This window comes from Arvicola amphibius, chromosome 15, assembly GCF_903992535.2.
Source record: "Arvicola amphibius chromosome 15, mArvAmp1.2, whole genome shotgun sequence".
Classification (NCBI taxonomy): Eukaryota; Metazoa; Chordata; class Mammalia; order Rodentia; family Cricetidae; genus Arvicola; species Arvicola amphibius.
In genome coordinates this window covers 20,757,057-20,769,434 of record NC_052061.1, presented here as the reverse complement: position 1 = coordinate 20,769,434, position 12,378 = coordinate 20,757,057, and the positions used below count along the sequence as shown (strand labels likewise).

The window sequence follows — 12,378 nt, the reverse complement described above, 5'->3', positions numbered from 1 at the left end:
CTGGTTTCTGCCAATGGCTTAACAGACTATAGCAAGGCTTGAAGAGATATATATATAGAGAGAGAGAGTAGGGAGAGTCAAGGAGAGGTTATGTAGCTACTACCAGGACAGACAAGCTGGAACCTTGCCGGTAAGCCACACCCACATGGCAATACACAGATTAATAGAAATTGCTTAAATTCAGATGTAAGAGCTAGCCAATAAGAAACTAGAGCTAATAGGCCAAGCAGTGATTTAATTCATACTATTTCGGTGTGGTTATTTCAAGTCTAGGCAACCAGGAATGAACAAGTGGTCTGCTTATAACAGCTCAGTGTGGATTATATCTCTTTGAGAAGAATAACCCTACCAACTGTCTTCAAAGAAGTAACCCCTAACTAAAATGATAATAAATTCATCAAGCCAGGTGTTATACCTGTAACTACAGGATTCAAAAGGCAGAGAATAAGCATCATGATTTAGAGAGCCCACTCTGGACTACATAGTGAGTCTGTTTAAAAACAACAATATCAAAATCCTTAAATAATATTCTTCATATTATATACTGTAATTAATAATTGTAGTTTAGTTATTTTTCCTTTTAGTTCATGCCTACACTAAATGAGACTGGAAAGTCTATTAATAGAGAAGTTATTAATCTTGTGTGTCACTAAGCATGTTGGATTAGATCAATGCTAGCTTCACAGATGCTCAGAAACCTTCTGACTGTGGTTGTCGGGGGCCATACGAGGGGACCAACAGGCAGAATTGGAATTCATGGAACATGGCTGGGTGGGTGGCAAAAACACACCTGGGTGACCCTTGGAGAGGCAAGGCATGAGGACTATGTGTCCTGAGGACCCCATGCTGTTATTGAGCATAGCTCTGATTGTTGCTTCATGGTCACCACATCCCTCATAATCTATGGATTGTAAGAGAACTCTAGACCCTTTTGGGGCAGTGTTACTGGTACTTACAATTATAGGGATTGACTTTTTCAAGCATTGTCGCTTGAGTAGATTAATGATTCAACCACCACCCTTAGAAAGAATTAAGACATATAGATTGTTAGGAAGGTTAGGTTAAAGTTTTTATTAATGACTTTATGGTAGAAAATCTTGGGGAACAATTTTAAACTTATAAAGACATACTTTTAATAGTTGAACAAGGGACCCATTGAGGTCAGGGAAGAGGAACAATGGCAGCCTGGCTATTGCTGGCTGACTTAACTTTCTTGCTAGGATAGATTGGTGATCAGGGTGGTGATCAATTCCTTGCACCCATTTCAGACCTCAGCTTCCTGTTATAAAAGCTATTGATGGGTGGGTGTGCACCCTGAGGATTGACTGAGGAGCTAACAGATTGTTTTTTTATATATAAATGTTTAGACTCTTTTAAGAACTCTTTTAAAATTATCTTTTGAGATAAATAACAAAGTAAGTGATCCTTTCTTTGTAACCACAAAATGCAGGTTGCCAAATGAACTGGCTGAGAAAAATACCTTGCTTGCTTAGATTCTGTTAATCTGTAAATTGCTTGGGTTCTTGGGACAACATAGTTTTCACCTGTAATATGTAAATATTTAATCATGTAAGGGATGAGGAAAATATGCTGTTTTTTATTTGTATTCATTGTAATCATTCACTTGAAAGTGTAAACACATCGTAAGTTTTATGTTGCTTGAAAGATTTTCCTGGGGTATATAATCTTCCAGGAAAAAAAAATAAAGTTAGTTAGAAGGAAATCATGAAGAGAGACAGAAGGGTTACATCTGGATAGAGGTAGGAAAAAAAGAGCAGGCGAGAAAGATGATAAAGAGGCCTGAAAAGTGTGTGTGTGTGTGTGTGTGTGTGTGTGTGTGTGTGTGTGTGTGTGTGTTATACCTCTTTTGTCAGTCCCGGAAAGTTTACTTTTGCCCCTCGCTTGACCCAGAGAATTAAGTTTTACTCCCTCAGATAGGAAAGTCACTTAGAGTGATTCATTTGGGGACTCTGTGGATCCCTCTAATCCCTGAGCTGATGAAGGCTGGTCACTACCGCAGCAATATCTGGTGTTCAAACAGAAACCTGGAAAGATAAGTTTTGAAATTGCCCCGGATGAGGTAATTCTCTGGTGTTCAGTGTAGATAGGTTCTTACTAAAAGGGGTCCAGAACTCCTTGGTCACTGCTAGCCAGATAAAGGTGGGTGAGTAATCCAGTTGTCTTTCATGCCTTTTCCTCAAGATGGGATAAGGGGAGTCGAAGGAAAGATGGTTCCTTACTATTATTAAACATGAAGAGCCTCTATGTGCTCTGGAGTCCGTTGCTCCTCTCCTCAAGAGGGAGCACCCTTGTAATCTCATTCAAGAGCTAGGAAGGGAGCAGCAAAGCCTCAGGATCCTGACTGACCTCCCCTGCAACCCGTGACTGTAATTTAACTCCACAGGAACCACCCTCCAGGAACGTAAAAGGGGCTGGTGGAATTTGCTGCCACCACCACCTTAAGTCAGTCCCACTAGCAGGGTGATTCATTGGGGGGGAAGAAAAGAGAGAGTTAACTTGCAAATTGCTCCTGGGTAGGGGGAAATAGCTTGGAATAGCTGCTCAACTTAACATAACAAAGAAAGCCTTGCTGACAGTCTGCCCTGCTTTATCAGGCCCCTAACTAAATCGGAAATTCCAAGTGGTGGGTCCCTGACCTCTGCATTAGTCCAGCACTCTGGAGAATTCTATTTGCTCATCTCTGCATCTGTTTCCCCTCTTCATGCTTTTGCCCTTTGTCTTTCCGCTATTTCTGGGTAAGTGTCACCATGGACGGTCCTGCTTTGCTTGCTTGCTTGCTTGTTTGTTTTAAATGAAAGTCAGCATGCAGGAACCTTTATCTACCCGCCAGGCCAGGTCACATGGAGAGGGAAGTCTTTTCTCTGTGATTTGGGACATCTCTATCTGACAAGTCTTTCAGTCTGTTTAGAGTCCATTCAATCCCAGATTGAAACTATTGCTACCAGGACCCTACCCTCTCTGCTTCCTTAGAATTCCTCTCAGCTCCCTACTGTAACTTTTTTTTGCCTCCCCTTAAGAGCTGCCTGAATTCTCCAACTCTCATTTAACCCTGAAAATCTTTCTAAGGTTGGTGGTTGGCCAACCGCTATTATACCCACACATCCTCCTGCATTCACTCTCCAGTCAAATTAAAACAGGATCTCAGAACAGTCTCACTGGGTCCCTTATGATATTCTGCTTGATGATTTCATACCCTTGTAAGAATCAAGGGGCTCACACATGGATGTTTAAGAGAGCAGCAGAGGGTTATTTCACACAGGTCGCTCGCTCTCCAGTTCTCTGGTAAGCAGCATCCTACTGAATTTACTGCTGGCTATATATTTACCTCCAGCATCCTTCCTGAGCTGGCACAGAAAGATGTATTATTAGAAAGAACACACACCGAGGATGATGACCTCACAGAAAAGGAATACTCTCTCTGCTGTATCAGCTACATTCCTGAAATACACCAGATGGTGAAAGTTCATTCTTAACATATTCCCTGAGTTTCCCTTTGGTTAATTCCTTTGCAAAAAGATCTAAATTAATGCCTTTAGAATTTGTTTTCTATTGGTAGCTGCTATAAATAATTACAAATAATCAGCCTGAAGAAGTCTATAAGAAAAAAGAATTACTTTAGTATGTTCAAATGACCCTACATTTAATCTAGACAACAAAGTTTAATGACTTGCCCACTCCCAGTTGGGGAGCTATTGGCAGAGGATGGCTACTTGGGAAGGAAGGATCATATTTCTTTAAGAGTGTGGCCACTGGTAAGTTGCCTGTGTCCTGGAAGATGACCTTATATACACACACGTGGGCAGCACTAACTGGACTCAGTGGGTTAAAAATTCCTGTATGTATGTATGTATGTATGCATGTATGTATGTATGTATGTATGTATGTATGCATGTATGTATCTATCTATCATCTATCTATCTATCTATCTATCTATCTATCTATCTATCTATCTATCTATCTATCTACCTACCTACTATCTGTCTATCCATCAATCTTTCCTCTCATCTATATTCTATCTATCTATCTATCTATCTATCTATCTATCTATCTATCTATCATCTATCTATGTACATCATCATCATTGTATATCTATCATTCAGCCATCCATCTATCATCTATATATTTTAATAATTATTGATGATCCCCTAGTATAGAATCACCATAGCTGTTTTTGAATCTGGGGGTTGTGTTTGTTGCTCCCCTAAAAAGAATTACCATGAAAGCCCACTCTGCCAGCAAAAGTAGACTAACTTGTCATCAATATAAAACATGCATTTTTTGTGGTCTAACAAAAGTGAGGTCTAGTCTCCTCAAAATATTATTTGTGCTTTCCTTTTTCATTAATGTTTAAATGTTGCTACATGGATAAAAATAAAAAAAAGTATAATGGGGAAAAAAGACAGAAACATAAAAATAAAACCATATTTATTTCAACAAAAATATACATACAGTGCACAATGAATATGATTTACACAAAATAAGATGAATGTTATATTTCTTCAAATGCTAATATAAGATGATCTATCTATCTGAGGTTCATTTCCTTGGAATATGCATTATTGGTTCATCTAGGATATACATTTAATATAAAAAGAAAGGTCAACCTTTCAAATGAATAACACAAGAATCTGCAAATGCATTAAAAGACAAAATGTTCACAGAAGAAAATACATGCACAAGAGGTGGCATATGCAGATCCATGACAGTTCTGCATTTTGAAAGGTGTGCAGGCTCTTCAACACAGATAGGTTATGGTGTTGAGGGTGACATAAATAATTTCAAGAATTATAGAGACATTATAGACATGTTGGCCAAATTTGAGTCTAGAGCCTACTGATGAACACCGCCATCACAAAAGACATTCTCCTACACTGTGCCCTTTCATGACAGGGAAATAATTTAAAATGTCTGTACAAATTCTTCCGGTGCAGAATGGTGTGTACCTTTCATCTTTAAATACTGCTGTTACTGAGAGGTAGAGTGTACTGCTGTGTACCTACAGCACACGGCTTATGGAGAGAAGCATTTTTTACAAGTTGCATTTACACTAATGTCTATGCTCTTTAGAGCTGAAGTCTGAACTTCTTTTTTTAAAATACGCATGCCTGAGTAAAAATCCAAGTTCAGGAAGAGCAATTGGATTCATGATTCAAGGGATTCGTGTTACCTTGTGCGCGTCCCTTTCTCTAGTTAAGCATTGTCTCGTCCGCTTCAATCAGAAGCATAATTAATGTATTTTATAGTCTTAGAAATAAAACTCAAAGAGAAATTAACATGCCCCATTGCTCAGAAAGACAGAGGGAAAATTTCAGTTCCTTAAATCAATATTAATGGGCAGGCTGTATTTTATCTAAAATGTTGATTTTTATCTTCCTATTTTTAAAGACAGTGTATGCTATAGTTTGCATCTTTGTGTGGAAAGATGTAAAGAAAAAAATATCTAATTTCAAGCTGTCAGAGAAATAAAAGACAATCTATACAAGGATATTTTACTTAAAAAGTTAATATCATTGCCGGGCAGTGGTGGCGCACGCCTTTAATCCCAGCACTCGGGAGGCAGGGGCAGGCGGATCTCTGTGAGTTCGAGGCCAGCCTGGTCTACAAGAGCTAGTTCCAGGACAGGCTCTAAAAAAGCTGCAGAGAAACCCTGTCTCGAAAAACCAAAAAAAAAAAAAAAAAAAAAAAAAAAGTTAATATCATAAATATGGGTCATAGCTTACACAGATTGGAAGTGGGATAGATGAATATAAATTGATGTTAAACCTGTCAATCAACTGTGCAAGTTTTTAGAAAACTGCATTTTTTTTTTTTTTTTAGTTGTGAGTAGAGCACATTGTTATACAGCTTCTAGATAGCAGGGATGTGCCCAATTTGCCTGCTTCCCTCCACCTTGCTGATCAGAGTCTCAAACAAGGTTCTGAAATGTGTGTTGAAAAGAGAAAGCCTGCCTTGAACCTTCCCCAAAATTAATTTAGTTCATAAAAGATTACAAAATGTGTTCCTCCTATTGAACTAAAATCATATGTCATTTGAAAATCAAATACATATATCTGGGTGGTGTGAGCATATTGTCAGTGCTTATTTTATCTAATCAGTCTAGGATTCAACTGTGATCAACTTAGTAAACATTGAATATAGTGATATGATTCCACTCTTCTGTCAGCAATGCCATAATCATACACTTAGATATTGAGATGAAACATATTATAGTTATATTATAATTAACTTCCCACTTCCTGACTTTAGCCCTGAAGTATTAGTTATAATAAGCTTGTCTTGCTAAAGGCCACCAGCAGCACACAACTGATAGTTTTTAAACTCGCCCTCTAATTTAATAACTGATTATGAAAAAAAATATGTTTCCACTCTAGTGTATAGTCATGCCTGTTTCCTTAAGTTGAAAACATCAAACATAAAATTATAATAATCTGACGAAAGATTACTTTCATTTAAAACCATCCTAATAATTGTAACTCCCCTCAATAATCTGATATTTTCTGAGACACTGTCGTAGTGACTCAGAGCCATGCACTAGTTGGTAAATGCTTAACCGCTGGTGTTTCAAGATGTAAATGTCCTAGTTTATGGCATTTGCCAGTTTCTGTGATGTAAATATTCCCGCAGTGGCTGATTTCCAGATACCAACACTGCGTTCTTAAATGTGGATCCAGGGGATTCACAGGTGTGCGTTATCAATACGGCATTTCCACCACACAGAACCACCTGAGCCAACTACACTTAGAAGCGGGATAAACTGCAGAATTTGATTTTTAAAAATCTAGGAAGCTCTAAGCTTTGATTGTCATCTTTACTTTTAATAAATTCATTTAATGACTTACAGATAGCTATGCCACTGTGCAGCAACCAATTTGTACCATTCCTGAAAACTCAACGACCACTTCTCATGCATCCGTTAGTGCCAGTCTGGGCACAACGGGGAAAATGTCTCTCGCAGAGTATCTCTGCAGAGGGAGGGATTTGATCTGATTAGAAAAAAAATCACGTTTCCTCCCTTTTACCATTCTGAGTTCTACTTTACGAAAACCACTTAACACGTGGAAGGGTAGGTGCGCCATGCAGTCAGTGGCAGCCTTCAAGGCTTCCGCTTGTGGGAAGCAGCAGCACCGTGAGTGACTAGTGGCCACATGGAGAATCTCCCTGACTGTGAAGTGGGCAGATTTTACATCATTCATCAGCACCTCATGCAGTTATCAGGGCCCTGCTGGATTACCAGACAACACAGTGTCAGCGTCTAGATGGAGGAAAAGCGGTGTGTGGGTGAACTCACGGAAATACAAGGGAGGAAAAGCTGTGTGTGGGTGAACTCAGGGCAGTACGTAGGAAGAAAAACAGTGTGTGTGAACTCACGGCAATACATAGGAGGAAAAGTAGAGGTGGAAATTTAGTGAACTGGTACACACAAAATAACCCTGGTTCAGTCAGACAGTTCGAGGGTGTATTTAGCTGTCTGGAAGACAGATGCACACTCTAGACTTTTGGATAACAATCGTGGATTTGATTTTTGTGCTTTTAACATGTTTCTCCCAGGGTTCTGTTAATAGTCAACCCAGAATTGATACCCGCATCTGATGATAGTATGGAAATTCTTATTTATGAGAAAGAAGACTGTGTTGTTTAGAAATATGTGCTTTCCCTAGACGTGCTGGCGGTGCAGCTTTTCAGCGAGAACATGGGTAGAACAGTATGACGGAGCTGAGAAAACCCCATGACTGTGCCTGAGTTTGTTCAAGGGAGATTCTAAAATATTTCATTTTGGTTTGATTCAGAAAGTCACGAAGTGGTTGTCTGAGTGCATTTGGAGAAGTGCAGTCATGTTTAGGAAATAAGAAAGGAGGCATAAGATTCCCAAAGGAAATGATGGCGAAGCTGTCAACGAATAAATGTTCATTTGCAGGTGCAGTATAGTCAGGTCCACCTTTGATATTTCTGTATTAGCATTTGTTGACAAAGAAAAATATGTCTTAATAAAATGTCATACAAAACTGGAAAACCTTACTATTGGCTTTCCAGTTAATAAATAGCATATTTTAGTTAAGATGGTTAATTTATAAAACTATAGAAACAATTATTGTTTATAAAACATTTCTGTGCTAAAAATGTCCTGGGATGAATATCACCACTTAAAATACTAAGAACAGCTCAGAGCTAGACAAACCCCTGTCATCACAACTCTCTTAAACTCAGTACAGTAATGAGAATAGCCACAAATCCTACCACCTAGCTAAAAATCAAACAGTTAAAAGATTACATTAAATCACTGAAATGGAGACTAGCTCTCAGAAAATTAGATAACTATTTCCCTATTTAGATGCATTTTTTTTTTCATTTTTAAAGGCTACAAACAGTTTGGTAATTGCTTTGGCAAAAGCCATAAGCCATTAGCTAAAATAAAAAAATGGATAATCCCATGTGGAAGCCTCAGGGGGTTATCATCTATTCTCAGACTTTTGAAATACTCAACACAGGACTGGAGGGCTATCTGATAAGCCTGCACAGGAAGCATCTTAGGCAAACACCTATCATGGCACCTGTGAAGACATAAAGTAAAGCTTTGGATGAGGTGACAGCAGAGTGTCTGCGATGGAAATCTCTGGTGGCCTCAGAGGAGACACAGGCTTGCACTAGTCTTCCCACTGGCGAGAATGTGAAGAATACAGATTTTCTTTCAGATCGCTGTACTTTAAGTGTGCATTTCAGTGATAAATCCTATTTCTATTTGACTCTCTCTGTGAAGGGTCATGTATAGCTAGTGTAGCGATCTGCAGAAGACAGGAGTGGCAGGTTAGGGAGTTTCAAAGAGATAGATATAAGGGTGGCTGTAATTGTTCTTCTGAAGTCATCTAACCGAGCAACCTGCCTTGATTTACTCATTTTTTGAATGATAATCTTATTCAATGTGGTTGGTCTCTAAGGAAACCAGTAACTTGGAATGTTAGTAGTTTTACATAGAGTGTTATCTTACCATAAGGTAGGATCTGAAATCCCAATTAACTGAAAATTACTGTGTACATTTATCACTGTTTGACTCATGTGTGTTATAGGCTCTCCACTCCACATATATTGACCTATGGTAGACTGCAAACTCACACACTAAGAGCACTGCCAGGGAACATCTCAATACATATGTCTCTCGCATCTCTGGATTTCTCCAAATGAAATTCAAGCTGCTGAGGATCTTTATTTGAGCACGAGCAGACACTATTCTTAATTTTTTTTTGCACTTTTAGTTCCTTAAAGTTTCTGAACTAACCTCAACCAGTAAGAGTTAACACAGAAGAGAACAGACGGGCTGAACATAGTGGTGCTGGGTCACTTTCTGAGTGATGTATTGGCTTGGATATGAACAACACCCATAAGTACCTCGCTCCAAAAACTCATAACATTAAAAAACAAAAAAGGCAGAGGTGTAGATCTTCTAACCGCAATGTATCTGAATTCCTGTTTTTTCCATGCTGGGAAAGTTAGGTGTCAGCTTTTCCGTAAGTGCCTTCTGGAGGTCGGTAGCACTTGGGGAAAGCCAGCAGCTGTAGCATGTTGAAAGCATACCTTCTGCATTTGATATTCTTCAGTACGTTCTCTATGCGGCATCCTTCTCTGGTGAAAGGGCAGAAAGTACAACTTCATGAAACAGAGAATAAAGAAATATGCTTTATTTGGTCAATGCAGAGTTGCAGCAACAGTCCAAGTAAAAATAACAAAGATTCAACTCTACATTTTTTTCCCCACAAGTGATGATACATCTTACAAAATTAAATCCTAGGCCAGGCCCAATACCATTATTGCCTTCGGAAAGATAGGATTAAGTTTCTTAACAGATATTTAACTTTTGATAAACTCTTTAAATATAATTTGTTTCACAATACAGCTATGCTTTAGTTTCATAAATATATCTGCCTTTGGATTACTTTTCCACAAATTAACTATCAGTCCCTTAAAACACATTAAAGTCTACGTGTAGCCCTAAGGATGCATCTCTAGGAATAAGGCATTTAATTTATTAAGTCTGGCCCTATAGATTTGTAAAAGGAAGTTCGTTCCTATTTGACTTGGTCACTTTAGCTATGCGGTAAAGAGAGGCTTTCTCAGCAGCCTGCTCCAAACGCCAGTGTCACGAAGGAGGAGCGCGCCTCGACCGCGGTACAAAAGTCACAGGTGCGAAAAAAGGCGCATCAAGACACAAACGAGTCCTTGTTCAAAAGAATAGAAAAGTAGTCTGAAAGCCAAATTAACACAAACAATAGTTAGAAATAGGTCAATTTAATTACAAAACATAAATAGCCATTCTTTCCATAAAGTTACTTGACACAAGAAGATTAAAAGCAGCGATGACTAAGAGACAGGAGGGTAGAGTCGGAAAGCGGACACACGTCTATCAGCTGATCGCAACTATGTTATTAGCACAGTGGAAAGAGGGTCTGGAACCTCCTGCCTTCCAGATTGTCTCAGGGGTTTTACTGTTGCACAATCTCAGTCCAAATTTCTTTAATAAATGACGTGGGAAGGGGAGGTTCAGATCTTCAAGCTTTCAGGATTCTATTCTTTGTCTTGTTCCAAAGACAGTAATTTTAAAATGTGTCTTTAGCTACTTAGCAGAGGGAAAACACTTTTCCGTGAACAAAAGAGCAAAATAATTCACTTAATGCATAGCACTTCTTGCCTTCTAGGTTTTAGGAAAAACAAACAAAACCATAATTTAAACATTTCCTTTTATCACCTTTTTTTAAACTCTGTGAATCTGAAAGTGTAGAAATATTACAACATTGTCCCTAGAATTAAAGTCCATTGTCGTTTGTAGAAAAGGAAGGAGCACAGCACAAAATTTACTGGTATTTGGCTAAGAGTAACGCCAGACTTAAAATGAGCCACACAACGAGCAGGTGTGAGCTGACGAGGAGAAGGGCGACGGGGTAGAAGTGTCGAGACGTTGGCTTGTCGTCAGTTAGACGGCCTGTCTCAGGGTCGTCGGACTCACTCAGCGCTCCCTGGGTCTGGCTGCTGTTAACAGGGAGGACGAGAGCAGAGAAGAAAACAGAAGAGAGTTTGCAGAGCAGCAAGAGTAACCGTCTATAACATACCCATCAGCCTACGCAACACGTCTGCATCTGAAGGTTTTGTGCTAAGCAGCCCCATGTGCATCTGTGTTCTTTTCTCTGTACTACGTGGACAAACATTATTAAAGACGATATTCCCTTTGGTTTACTGGAGGAAAAAACACGGTGGTGATGCTTATAGAGGTTAGAGCTACCCGCAGAAGGAAGAATTGGGTGGGCATAATGGCACCACTAAACAAGACAACAAGAATAAAATTAAATGATGGGACGGGTCATATAAAATGATCTGATAAATGCATCACTGGGAATGCAAGCATGATGGAATGGAACACAGGATTTGGGAGACGACTGGATGTGGTTGGCACATCAAGTCTACCTTCGTCTGGTGTGGTATCGGTGTAATGTATTTAAAGCTATAAAGTGATCTCTTGACATGGTTCGGTCTTTGAAGGGAATGAGGCACCTGACATGTCATCTTTGGCAGCCATATTGTTAGTTTGTGAAAATACCACTCAGAGACCTTCGTTAGCTCAGCTCGTACATCATTCTGTCTTCAGCTCATCTATTTACAGGGCCAAGGCTATTGCTACACCCTGTTTTTTCAAAACAGAGGAGACAAAAGATTTAATTTCTCAGATCAGGTAGGCCCTGTGCAAGAGAAAAATATTTCACTTAAAGGCAGTTCTAGTCACGACAAATCTAAGACCCATCATGCAAATCCCAATCACAGTCAATGGGAGAAGCGGTTGCCTCTCGGCTCCTACTGGATGTGGTCACACTCACAGGCTGTCCTCTCAAGGAAGTGGGCCTTACTTAGGCTGCTCAGCTGTGCCCCTTCCTAAGCACGTGTGTTCCCTGAGAACTCTGTATGCGGATTTCTGCCCAGGTTCTGACACCACGCGTGGTCACATTTGATGACTGTCACGGTCAGCCCAAAGAGTTAAGTCTGAAATACTGAGTCTGTGGTTTGTGCCTCAGGCTCATCTCCCTGTCTGTTAGGATCTAGCATTGTAACCAGAGACAACCAGACTGTCTAAAACACATGATTCATTGAACAAGAGGGAGGAAATTTTGTACTGGTGTAATTCATGGTCTTAAGTCTACAAGTAATTTGATTAGTTGTTCCACTTTTCCCTAAATGTCTGGTGAACTAGATTTTATTTTATTTTTGTTTTAATCAAAAATATTTTATCCTGTGTGTTTGGATGCTTCCCTGCATGTACACATGTGTACCATGTGCATACCTGGTGGCCACAGATGCCAGAAAAAGGCATTGGATCTCTGG

The 12,378-nt window shown here is 39.4% G+C and overlaps 1 protein-coding gene and 1 pseudogene across 2 annotated transcripts in view; both read right to left on the bottom strand.

Annotated features, from left to right (window-relative positions):
* Positions 1–845, bottom strand: part of LOC119801704 — a 72,479-nt pseudogene extending 71,634 nt beyond the window's left edge.
* A 4,880-nt stretch (positions 846–5,725) lies between these two features.
* The window catches only part of Inpp4b (inositol polyphosphate-4-phosphatase type II B), a 400,041-nt gene continuing 393,388 nt past the window's right edge, over positions 5,726–12,378 (bottom strand). Inside the window, exon 24 of one of the 2 annotated variants that reach the window (XM_038312818.1) lies at positions 5,726–9,636. In XM_038312818.1, the coding sequence (XP_038168746.1) occupies positions 9,504–9,636 (133 nt within the window). In that variant the 3' untranslated portion in view covers positions 5,726–9,503. The remainder of the gene's footprint in view (positions 9,637–12,378) is intronic. The other variant, XM_038312820.1, reaches the window with a different exon arrangement.